At 41.0% G+C, this 13,253-nt stretch overlaps 1 protein-coding gene across 1 annotated transcript in view; it reads right to left on the bottom strand.

Annotated features, from left to right (window-relative positions):
• The window catches only part of FBXW8 (F-box and WD repeat domain containing 8), a 53,155-nt gene that overhangs the window by 34,383 nt on the left and 5,519 nt on the right, over positions 1–13,253 (bottom strand). The window contains exons 3-4 of the mRNA XM_069795324.1: positions 7,422–7,586; positions 6,730–6,818 (exon numbers count right to left, since the gene is read on the bottom strand). Coding sequence (XP_069651425.1) covers positions 6,730–6,818; positions 7,422–7,586 — 254 coding nt within the window. The remainder of the gene's footprint in view (positions 1–6,729; positions 6,819–7,421; positions 7,587–13,253) is intronic.

The raw sequence follows: 13,253 nt of genomic DNA, 5'->3' as shown, positions 1-13,253 counted from the left end.
TTTTTAAGGCCAAGAATCTCCCATCATTTAGATCAAGGTTCCAGTGGCTTGCATCAGCCCAGTCCCATTAATTAAGCCAGCTGCTCTGACCAAGGAAACATATTACTGTGGGTACCGCCTAGGGCTACTGCCATGGCAGGAGAAAAAAAAAATAATATCTTTTTCAGAAGAATTCAAGAGGAATTATGATGCAATTTGGAAAGGATCTGGTCCCTCAGCCCTATTTTTTTCACAAAGGACAAACACATAATGCAACAAATAAAGCAATGGCTCCAGTTTCAGATACAGGCAAGAAAACAACATCTGAAGATGATGTAAACTGATATGTTTACATGTTGGAAGGAACACAAACTGCAGCACACTGCAAACAGCAGAGAGGAAAAGTATCACCTGAACTCTAGGCACTGATGGCAACAGCCCAGAGGCTGGTAGGTTGTGAAAACAGTAAAAATGAAGTGTTCAAGAAGTTTACTAGAAAGAAGGATGGGTTTGTCTGGCCTCAGTAGAAAACCAGGCTTTACAAGCTCAAAAATAATGACTGTGACTTCAGAATACTGGGCATCACTGCACATAGTGCATCTCACTGCAATAACGCATTCCTCTGCATCCAGCAAAACCTATAAGTAAACCAATAGCTTAATGGTCAGGCAGGCTGAAAAAGCATCTTTCACAAAGAGTCAGTATCAAGCTTCTACTATTGGTTTCACCTGAAAGGCTCTTTTTCACAAGATGACAGAGAAGCCAACATGTTTGTCACTTAACACAACCCTACCTAACTCCGGTAGTTTGTCATCTGACCCCTCTGAACTCATGATGTCATGCTGTTTTCAACCCTCCTAAAGGTGACTCACTTGAAAAAAGGAAGGCCTGACACTTATTACTTCTTAACAATGATGAGAATGAGTGAAGAGAACACAAAAGGTTTGGGGAAGGTTGAAGGAAAAAGGCGAGTATTTTTACCTTCTGCCTTACTGCTTTGTTTTACATCCAGGCTCTCAGTCACTGGGAGGGGAGGGAGAAACCTATCAAAGTTGTGCCATTATACAAGTGAAATTTAAGCAATTAAGTAAGGCAGGGGTTTATTCAGGCTGTTTAAGACTTCGGTTTGTTAACTTTTATTCATTTTCATTACTAATTAATATTTTGGTTTCCTCAGGTCTGCACACTGAATTAAGATGCAAGAGCTAATAATAAATACCTTGAGAATAGCCCACAAGCCCTATAGCAAAAAAACCAAATTAGATGAGAGTTGACAGGAAGTTTTAAAAAGTGCAGAAAAGTGTTTTCAAGCCTTTCGGGCTAGTTTCACACATCATTATGAAGCTAAAAAGAGTGGCAAGCCCATTTTTTTTTAAAAGTCATTTGCAGGTCACCTTTGAGCAAGAGGAAAGCAGAGTGGGAGGTGATCATAGAGAACAAAGAAATCTACCGTATAATAGCAGCTACTTATATGTCTGTATGTTGCTCGTAATGACTTAAACCGAAAGGCCCAAATTGTTCGAAAGCACTGCAGTGTTTAAAGTCTAACTCCCATAAGACTCCTTCAGAACGAAGGCAAGTGTATGAAAATTATTTCTGAGCATTTAGTTTCTCAGTATGAGAGTATCAAAACATATCACTACCTCTAAAACAGATGATTCCCCTAACCACACAGGATATTTAGAAAGTTCTTCTCTTGCTTCTCATTGCCTTTATCAAGCATCAGTTGGAGAAATACCATGTGTGTTCCACCCTGAAGGGGGAGGAAGCGTTAAATCTGTTGATTTATCAAGGCATTCTGAGCAGATGAAGCTCACCCTAACTCAAGAAAATAAAATGTCTAGGAAAGATGACAGTACTTACTGGGGAAAGGAGGAAAATGTCTGAAGTTAAAATGTAAAGAGAAGAACCAGGGGCTGATGCCCAGCCCAGTCTGTAAGAGGTGCAGGGACTCCACACAGCATCTGCTAGATCAGTCTCTCTGGCACAGCAGAGGCATGCCCTTAAATCCCCATTTATAGAGGCTCTTCACTAACAGTCTACCCCTCTTTCTTCAGTCACGGAAAACTGAAGAAAGAAAAAGCAGACACCTTTGTATTTCTGGGTCTTTGGAAGGGTGGTCTGACTCTGGATCTCTTCTGTTTATTTTCATTTGGGAAGCTTTCAGAGCTACAAACAGCAGCAGTAAAGCCACAGTGCCCTTTCCGCAAGCATAAAAAAAAGTTAACACAATGCACAATAAAACATCACCCTGACTCACAGCAGACTTGGTGTGGTTTTAGGGGGCGAGTTGAGAGACAGATGATCGCCACCAACACACGGCAAGTATACCACACGGTTCAAGGACAGCCACACTGGAGTATTTCACACAGAGCCAGTCAAACAGCAAAACAGTCTCACAACATGCTATGGACACGTTACACCACAGGATCCACTGTGTAATGACAACAGAGTTCAAACAAGGACCAGATGCATGCTCTGAGATCGCTATCTCCAGGAGGACCTAACCACTGACTACAAATGCCCGTCAGCGTGGCTGCCAACACTGCCAAGAAAAAAAGAAAGTAGCAATTTTACTGTCTGAACGTGAGCTTGCTTAAAAAAAATAAAAATAATTTAAGATTTTATTAACAGAAGGTGAAGAAATCCAGGCATTCTGTACTGAAACCAAACGTACAGTGAACATAATCACTAGTAGTAATTTATAAAAGCCAAGCGAGCAGACACGTAATTGCTTTAAGTAAACTCTGACTTAAAGACGAAACTACATTTGAATTGAATATGGAGGGGGGGAGGACGACATCCCTTTAAAGAAGATCCTTTGAGACATGTAACTGTAGAAAGGCTGGTGAATACAACATTGATTGGGAGTGAGGTAACCACAAACACCGCTGTCTCAAATGAAAAGGGATTCAAGGTCTGACCCAGAAAACAAGCATCGTAACCGCTGGGATGAAATTTTAATGATAAACACAAGATGCTCTGCATGCAGGCCAGATTGAATTATCTGATGTCAGCCAGTAAATGCAAGGCGCTCTGAGAAAGAGGAGCTGCTAGCAGCCACCTTCAACTCGCAGCTCAGGTTGCACTTAATCAATCCTTGATATTCTGCCATCTTCTGGCTCGAGCTTTGGCAGCAGCGTGGGGAAAGCAGAGGAGAGTGCACGAAATAGGTACATTTCTCTAAGGGAGAGCTAACCCTGTAGAGTTTATCTTTCCTTCCTTACACAGAGTTAACAAAGAGATCCGCTCCCGAACCCGTTCAGGCAAACTATGCCTCCATGCGTTACACTTGTAGCTACTGTTTTAAGTCACTCTGCTCGCAATCTGTACAAATTCCTTTCCAGAAAGATCAACAAAATGCTCTACAGCAACTAAAATAAAAATTATCCCACTTTCCAGCAGAGTTTGGAGCAGTATAGTGAAAAACACAAGATGAGGTCTATCACAGCACAGGTTCAAATCAAATAGGATCGTTCCCAGCTTTGCTCAAAGACTCCAAATACAGAACAGCCCCAGCATTTCTGCTGGAAAACCTCTCTCCACCCTTTTTTTAATTTTTATAACCATTCTCTGATCTCCCAAGATCCTGAGTTGAATGTCCTGAAACCAGGGAGCAGCTGCTATACACCGCCACAGTTTCCAGCTCTAAAGACAGAGCGTAATGCCTGGCTGGCCTGACTGAGCTGAGCCAGAGCGTTGCAGCTGCTCCCCGAAGTCAGACATCAAAAAACCTGCTAAAAACCGAGTGGCCCAGTTTTTCTCCAGTGCAGCAACCTGACTATAGAAGAAAGGAAGGTAAATGATGCCACAAGCTACTGCTTAGAAAACCCCAGGAAATGCCACACACAAAATTAGCTTTCAGATCATTACCAACTTCGAGACTTGCAAAGTCACATATCAGTTTAGCTTTATGCACATGGCAAGTCTCACTTTAATCTATGATTATTCACATGTAAAGCTAAGCACATAAGTGTTTGTGAAACTGGAGATATAATCATTAAATGTAACAGATAATTGATATTTATACTGAGAAGAAAATTGACTTCTGTTAACCTCAGCTATTAAATTACTTGTTCAGTACTGAAAGAATGCAACAGCTAGCTATTGATCACCAGATTCATTACACTTTTATGACAAATTTGAAAGCACAATGCCATTAACTACAATACTATAAGCTGGGAGAGAAAGGGGAGGGTTATGTTTGGATTATAAAACAAACAAACAAACAACAAAACCCCAACAAATTCCTAAATCTAGCTATCCTAAATACTTACTGAATGCACATAATGAACAAAGTATTTCCCTGCACAATTTGCTAATGTCCTTGGAAGTTTTAGTTATAACTTCAAGTCTGTCTTGTTTGATATTTACCAGGAAATATTATTGGGAGGTACAACAGCATGCTACTGTCTTGCAGACTTTGATCATTGCTGGCAGAACAACAAATTCATCTTCTTTTGGGTAAGATTCACAGAATAGTTTTCTACTTGCAGCAATTTAAAAGATGCTTTCAGAGATCTCAAGCTACCAAAGCAGAGTGAAGGGCAAGTAGTAAAGAGCAAAGGAAGTAATGTAACAGAACTGTGTTCCAATATTCTAAACATTTCATTTACAAACCAGGTGAAGTCAAATAGCTGAATTCCAATTTCCCCATGTTCTTTTATCAACTATATGCTCATAGCTTCATAAAAAGATACTTCATTACTAAAATTCATTTTCTCAGAGAAGGGAAATTACTGAAAAGTAATTTGGGTGAAACCCGTAAGATCGCTTTTCCTGATGGATACGTATGTGCAGCTTTTCCCGATGGATAAGTATGTGCAGCTTTTCCCTCAGTGGTCTCTTACCTGCTCACCTATCTTCAGGAACCTTTCAGGAACCTAAATTATTTAATGGCACCACCTCCCTTCATCATGCCAACTGATGCAAACTCACCAAAAGAATCAAGAGACACCAGAGGAACTGGGGAACCAATACGAAAAGACTGTGTGAAACTGCATAAACGCAACTTCTGTAATACACCAAGCTAAAATACAGACTATTTGAGTTTAATATGCAGGATTAATGTCCTTTGTTTATTAGTTCTTCAGAAATTTAATTTATTCTGCCTACCTTCTACGTATTGCATGTTCGGATATTAACACAACGGAGAGAATGAAGAAAAAAGAGCTGGATGTTTTGGCAACAGCATGGAGACAACTGGGGTTTCTGGCTCCCAAAAAAGTACAGGAGGTTTCATTAGAGACAGTGGAACAGATACAGTAGTGCAGATCCCCAGCCAAGGCCAGGAAACACACTGCCCACGCTGAAGGGCACAAAAGAAGTCAGGCTGCTAGCCACAGAGCTGGATCCCAGCTGCAGACCACAGCAGGCTGGGAGCTGCCGTGCCTTCTCCGTGGCTCAAGGAAGACTCAACATCAGACACGAGTCAACGTCGGATCTGCAGTACTCCAGCCACACAGATTCTTCAAGCCTCTTCCCACGGCCACTGTTGAGGTTAACCGCTGTGTGGCACTGCCCCTCTAGAGGTCACAGACTACAACGCTCTTCAGAAGAAGCATTTTCATTGCTATAACGCAACCAATTACAGCAGCGAAAACATCACGTGAAAAGCAGAGAGAGAGAAGCAATAGTCAGTGAATAGGATGGCAGAGAGAACAGAAAGGGAGACCTCCAAATGCAGAAGTAAAACAAGTGGAAGAGCATCCAGTAAAAAAAATACACACGCAACACAAACCAATCAAAGAATAAAATTCCCCTTTTACTCCTGCCATCTGCTAGTTCAGACTTCCACCCTCAGTTGTCCAAGAGCATTCAACACAATTTCAATGTACATGGGAGTTATCTACACGCAATGTATTTCAAGGCACCTTTCTTACAACCAGTGTGTGAATTTTATAGTATTTTATAAGTAGTTTTCTCTAATCCCACAACGCATAAGCATACCATTAACATGAAGTGCTACCATAAAATATGGAACTCTGGTATGTTAAGGACAACGTCCTCTGACTGCCCCCACGATGATATCATTTTTATTTACTCATGTGACTTCTTCTGGATGGCTACTAATTACTGAACCTGTAAATTCAAGCAGAATACAGTAAAGCCTTACACCTATTGAGACAGTCACAGTAACCTTTTCTAAGAGTTTGTGAGGTTCCTAAAATTCTATTTAAGAGCATAAACCAAATGAATAGCTAGCATTAAATCAAGGTCCTGACAAAGCTTTATATTAGGAAAAGAGAAATTTGAGTTTGTCTATATTTTGGTGGTTTTTTTTCCCCCAGATTGTTTTTTAAATAACAATGGAGAACAGTAACAGTCCTTCTAAAGTTATCTTGTGACAGCACACAGAACTATCCTCGTGATTAAGAGACTTTTATGGAAACAAATAATAAAAAGAGCATTTTTCAGTAGATGTGTACAATATTTAATACATTTGGGTGCTTCCACAGCAAAACAATAGATACAGTTCATCAGAAAGTACTATAGTCTTCACAGAGACTACATGTACATGAGATAGCTTTTTGAATAGTACAATAAAAATTTGCACTGCTGAAATGACTTGTAGATAACCATCATTATCAGTCACTTTAAGGACAATCTACCTCACCCATAAAAGAACTGCAGTCAGAAAAATTCATTCTTGTTGCCTCAAATGGGTGCTTCTTTTGAATTCATTAAAAAGCAGTACATGAGATTTGAAACAGTGAAGATTAAGTGAGCATTACGCAACATCATACTCACCCAGCAATAACAACTCCATCGCAAGAATGTACATCACAAAGAATTTTTCCCAGCTCATATTGCAGCTGGCTCACAGCACCGATGCGGTTCTGCACAGAAAGACAAGACATGGTGTTGGTATTACAATACATTCATCAACCAAGTTAATTTGGTGCTTTGTAAGAATCGCCAAGCTTTGCTATTGCTACTGACAAGTTGCAGTGCAGCTAAGAGAGAAGACACATTTATTTTATGCTTGCCGCCTGGAATTTTTTACAGATGGAAATGAAGGAGAAAGAAGCTATCACTCTTCATTATAATTCATAATCTTTAGGTAGAGAAACAACTATCCCAACAGCAAAAAAATTACAGCTTTCTTTTAGCCAGGATATGTAATGAGCAGGGGAAGCACCTTTCATCTGAAAGGCTGATTCTCATTATCAAGGGATGGGTGAAGTATAAACATCTCTCTTTCACCAAAGCCAATGGAGTCGCATAGCAAACAGAAAGACTCACTCCCAAAAGTAATCAGCCACTGGGGAAAAAAGGTATTACAGCTAAGGCTAAGCCTCATAAATCCTTCAGCAGCTTTCCCCTTTTAAGTGGCAAAAAGAAGCTGCAATACAAAAGACCAACTTTTCACTACCACTTGCTTGAACCGGGTTCCCATTTTTCTACAGCATCTGGATGCCATTAAAGAAATTCCCTTTTACCTTCCAGTTGGTTTTCAAAGTGCGCTCTCTGGCACGGCAGTTCTTGAGGGCGAGCTTCCAACAGGAATGATCAGAGATGCTCGTATCTAAGAGGTATCCTTCCTGTTGGCACAACCGGTACCACAACACTTCATCTTCTGCAAGTACTTTCCATGTCCTGCTGACCTAGAAATCAAATTTACTTTTTATATACATATATCATAAAGTTATAAGTAAAAAGATTTCATATAAAATGATTTAAGTAACATCTGAAATGTAGACATATATATCAATATAGGCCTGCACTGAGACTAAATGCTTACCTAAATAAAGACATTTGTTCACCCTTCATACTACTGAGAGTATAAAAAGACCAAACCTTTAACAAAATGCTTGTTTTCTATAGAATCTTTTGAAAATAACCAAGTTTCTACTCCATTAAAACTCCACGCAACATGGACACCGGTGTTTAGTGACCACACCGCCAACCTGAAATATCAGTGTATTAGAAAATTTTGAAGGGAAAAGAAGCAAGAAAACAATTAAGACAGCATTGTAAGTTTAGAGAAAAAAAAAGATTTATTTTCACATTTAGAGCTACAAAAACCTCTCAGATCATACCACTATATCTCTAAAGTCCTACTGACAATGCCTGATTAGGTGTATAACATTAGTGATTTATAACCTATTGTATTACAGTGTGCATAAATAGGAATGAATTATTAAGTTTTTCAAGTAGCCTCAAGTTGCTGTCCATTTCAGAGAGAACAGCTTCATCATAATCAATTGTGGGCTTAGAATTAAAGATTCAAGAGGTAAGAGCCAACTTAAGTAGCATTTGTTCTCTGTAATTCTTAATTTAAAAAAACAGATGCAACCAATGAAAACTGCTACCGGTGAAAGCAGTAATCAATTGTACGCTGGTTCCAAAAGATTAAAAAAGCCTTCTCAGCTTGACATCATTTTTAGCAACTTACAATTAAGCATCTAATGTCCATTTCAGTCCCAAGATTACACCAAGAATCTAGGCCTCCCATTAACGCACTTTCACTGGACCATCTCTTTGTGTTTACTTGCCACTCCTTCCACATTTACACACAGATACAACATGGCACAGGGAGGCAAAAGATGAACTATAATCTTATAAAATGGGGAACAAGTAAATCTCCTTTGTATTTTATCATTACCACACGCACCTTGCTTCAGACTTCTTAAAACCACAGCTTTCAAACACAAAGTATAGCTTCACAAAATTATGTATCACGAGGAACGCTGAAAGTACGAGATCCTTTTGGCTGGTCCATATTTGCAAGAAGTCCATGCAGAACAAAAACCATTGGAGCAACAAAGCATGTAGCAAGGCTTAGGAAAACAACACGCCCCACCTTAAACAGATCAAGCGATCTCAGAGTTTGTAACAGGATCTGTCAAATTTTATATGTGAAGACTTGGAAGATCCTGCCTTAGTCTGCTGTATTAAATGCAGCATCAGGCCAAGACTGACTGGTCAGCCCAACCAGAACACCCCCAAAACTGCAGGGAGACAGCAGCTAAGGACCAGAATGCAGGTCAGTCCCGTCAACACAACCCCATGTCTTACAGCTCTCCTTGGGTCACGGTAAGTGCAAAAACATCTTACGCACATGGTCCCAAACCTCCTTGCATACTATATAGTCCCCAAACAGTGGGACAGTATGCCCTGCAATGAACAGCAGAGATGTCCCCTTGAAAACTTTATGAAGCTTCTAGCCATCTTGTTTACGTTGTGTTGCTGGTTGGTCTTGCTGTAAAGACACACAAGTATCATTACTGCTCTCAAAAACCCACATCCCAGTAAGAATCTAGAATTCCGTCATAAGACGTATCTCATGACCTGTTTCTTCCAAAGGAGGGAGGGGAGTTTAACATGAGAAAAAAAAAGGGGAGCGGACTGAGTAACCTGCATATGTTTTTAAGATTTGATACCTACATGTACAAGCAGCTCTCAAACAGGAATATCCAAGTCCAGCAGAGCTATTATTCTAGTTATTCACCAAAAGATGTCAATTCAAACTAGCAGACATACAATCTCCTCCCACCACCAGACAAAGAAAACAACCTGGATACAGCAATCATAATGCCTTACAAATGACAGAAACAGCACCAAGTCTTCTCTAGCATTATACATCATCCTGTAATAAAAAAAAACAGTGCTTAATGCTCCTGTCCCTATAGGGACACACTCAGGAAGTTCAAAAGCAAAAAAAACCCCCAAAACCAATCCAAATTTCAAACCATTACAGTTTAGTGGGGAATTTGCTCTCAATTTGATTTTAAAGTAACATAAATCCATATATCACTCAAAGAAAAAAAAAAAAAACCACCCAGCTTTTTGCTGACACACAAAAAAAGCAGGTGTTCTGCAGGAGTTGAGCACCCCGGCCATGCCTGGTCAACAGTAACAGCACCTCTGCCCCCCTCCCATAACAGCAGCACATTTATGCTAACACTGAGGGGACAGACTAATGCAAAAGCAGAAGTAAACAAAGCCAAACTACGGCAACTTTTGCCTTGCCTTTAAAAAAAAAAAAAAAAGAAAAAAGAAAAAACACATCTTTGGAGTCTGCCAAAATAGACAATGTTGTACAGACCTTTCTAGTTTCAAGGTCTTAAAAGCATTTTATAAAGACAGTAAAAAAAAAAAGGGGGGGGGGGACGACTACATAAAATTTAGACTGCCTTTTCAACTTTCAGGAACAAACATTCAAGAGGAATAAAGATCCTATCCTATTATGATTTTTTAAAATCAAATTACATCGAATCCTGCTGCTTTACAAGCATGAATTTCCAAGGGTCCCTAATGCAGCCTTTTCTTAATGCACCAAAACTGGCATGACAATCCCTTGTAAAAGCCCCACTGAGCGAGCCTCAGCTGCAAGAAATCGCTAATAAAAGAGTCTCAAGCATTTCACTTTACAGCACCACTGTGAGCTGCCGCATTAAAACCAACCATTGGCTTGAAGTCAGCTTTATTAGATCTGCTTGACTTAAGAGTTTCAGGTGAGGCCCCAAAAGCCAGAGCATTATGGCTTTATTTATAGGCATCCATACATTCTGCTTGTTGGAGAGTAGCTGAGAGGTGCAAAGCTCTTATTAAACTACAAACATCACTATTTCCACATCTACACTACGTAGAAACTCCAACAACGATCAATGACAACATCTTACACATTCGTTTATAGATTTAGAGTTCCCAATTTAATTTTGTCTTCAGTGTTCCTATTATCTTTTTACTACAGTTCTCAACTGTTCTCAGCAAAGAAACTTCGGTTTCCCCTGAGCTCCACACAGGAACAGTTTTATATCTTATAGTTCAGCAAGCAATAATGTTCTGAAGGACTTTGAAGGCTTTTGCTGACATAGGTTTTGCTATTTGGTTTTGCCTTTCGGGGATTCCCCCCCCCCCAAAACCCCCACCTCTTCCATCAAATCCTAAAGTTCTTCTAATCCTCTCTAAATCAACTGGCTCAAATCCTAATGAAGGTTTATTCATCCCTCTCCATCTCATAACTCTTTGTTTCATTAGGTTTGTTTTCTTCCCTAGACACAAAAGACGTAGTCAAGGTTCATTCGCTGAAGCCAGGGGCCTCAACTGGAAATATCTGGACTCTCAGTTCACTACAATACGTAGCGCCAAATAGTATTTAAGCCAAAGCCATTCAGATGGAAGCCATACCAGGTGGAAGCTGCTCATCTTTTCAATTCACAGCCATAATCATAGAATCATCATAAAATCATAGGATGGTTTGGGTTGGAAGGGACCTTAAAGATCATCTAGTTCCAACCCCCTGCCATGGGCAGGGACACCTTCCACCAGACCAGGTTGCTCAAAGCCCCATCCAACCTGGCCTTGAACACTGCCAGGGATGGGGCATCCACAGCCTCTCTGGGCAACCTGCTCCAGTGCCTCACCACCCTCACAGGGAAGAACTTCCTTACATCTAATCTAAATCTACTCTCTTTCAGTTTAAAGCCATCACCCCTTGTCCTGTCACTACATGCCTTTGTAAAAAGTCCCTCTCCATCTTTCCTGTAGGTCCCCTTTAGGTGCTGGAAGGCTGCTATAGGGTCTCCCTGGAGCCTTCTCTTCTCCAGGCTGAACAACCCCAACTCTCTCAGCCTGTCCTCATAGGAGAGGTGCTCCAGCCCCCTGATCATCTTTGTGGCCCTCCTCTGGACCTGCTCCAACAGGTCCATGTCTTTCTTATCTTGGGGGCCCCAGAGCTGAAGGCAGTACTGCAGGTGGGGTCTCACGAGAGCGGAGTAGAGAGGGAGAATCCCCTCCCTTGACCTTGTGAATGTGGTCACACTTCTTTTGATGCAGCCCAGGATACAGCTAGTTTTCTGGGCTGCAAGCGCACATTGACGGGTCACATTGAGCTTCTCGTCAACCAACACCCACAAGTTCTTCTCCTCAGGGCCGCTCCCAATCCACTCATCGCCCAGCCTGTATTTGTGCTTGGGATTGCCCCGATCCGTGTGCAGGACCTTGCACTTGGCCTTGTTGAACTTCACGAGGTTCACACGGGCCCACCTCTCAAGTCTGTCAAGGTCCCTCTGGATGGCATGCCTTCCCTCCAGCGCATCAACCACATCACTCAGCTTGGTGTCATCGGCAAACTTGCTGAGGATGCACTCAATCCCACTGTCCATGTCGCCGACAAAGTTGTTAAACAGCGCTAGTCCCAGTACTGACCCCTGAGGAACGCCATTCGTCACTGGTCTCCATTCAGACATCAAGCCATTGACCACAACGCTTTGAGTGCAACCAACCAGCCAATTCCTTATCCACTAGGTGGTCCATCTGTTATCCTAAGTCTCATCCTGAGCCCAGGATATCCTTATCTATCAGTTTCTCTGCTCTCTAAGCCATGAGGAGGATAGATGATTACTGTTACCCATATACAACTTTGATGCAAAAGTATGCTCAAAAAATACATGAGGTTTTCTTTTTTTAAACGTATAAAAACTAAAAGCCTAACAGTTTAACAATTCCAGAAGCTCCAGAGGCAAGCATCTGAAATTCTTGATTTATGCAAGACAATTCATTCTTAAAATCCTAGAAGCAGTCTCCCTTGTCCTAGATACATACACAATTGTTGTGTTGGTAAACATTTCTAAACTTTCTCTCAGATGAAAATGCTAACAGTTCAAGGCAATTTACCACTGATCCGTTCAGAAATAAAACTGCCTTAGCCTTGCCAAAATTCAGTACGTTCTGGTACTTCAGACCACAAAATGCAATTTATGCAGTCTCTGGTATTTACTAGAAAGCAGTAACAACTGTAGGTATACGGGGAAGTTAATAGATGAGACCTATCACCTTATCACTAAGCTGACAGTTTAAAGGCTAGGTCCTAAGACCACGAGTGAAGTTAATTGCAGGTATCTGCAGTATCAGCCGCAAATAACACAATAACTTCTGATGTATTTCAATTTGTCATACTTGTGGTATCCCAAGTGATCGTTTTGCTTTTCCCTCTACATCACAACCAGGAGGAAGGACTGACTGCTCTCAAACCCACTCATCACAGAAGTCACAAGAGAGTCGCTCGTAGCATAGCTATTTCTTTCAGTGGTCAGAACAGAATCAAAAGGTGTTCATGGGGCTGGCACAAAGCAGAGGGAAAATTTTGCCATTACTCTGGACTGTTCTGCTGACTAATTAAGTCCTGGATACCTTTGTCCTTGAATTATAAACATGGGATATCAACAGAGACTGGTCTGCTGGATGCTACTGAATATTGCACAACTACTGTGAACCCACCAGAACTCAGGAACCAATGACACCATTAATTTACATGCTGCACATGG

This window comes from Haliaeetus albicilla, chromosome 10, assembly GCF_947461875.1.
Source record: "Haliaeetus albicilla chromosome 10, bHalAlb1.1, whole genome shotgun sequence".
In the NCBI taxonomy this organism is placed as follows: domain Eukaryota; kingdom Metazoa; phylum Chordata; class Aves; order Accipitriformes; family Accipitridae; genus Haliaeetus; species Haliaeetus albicilla.
This window is presented reverse-complemented; position numbering and strand designations above follow the sequence as displayed.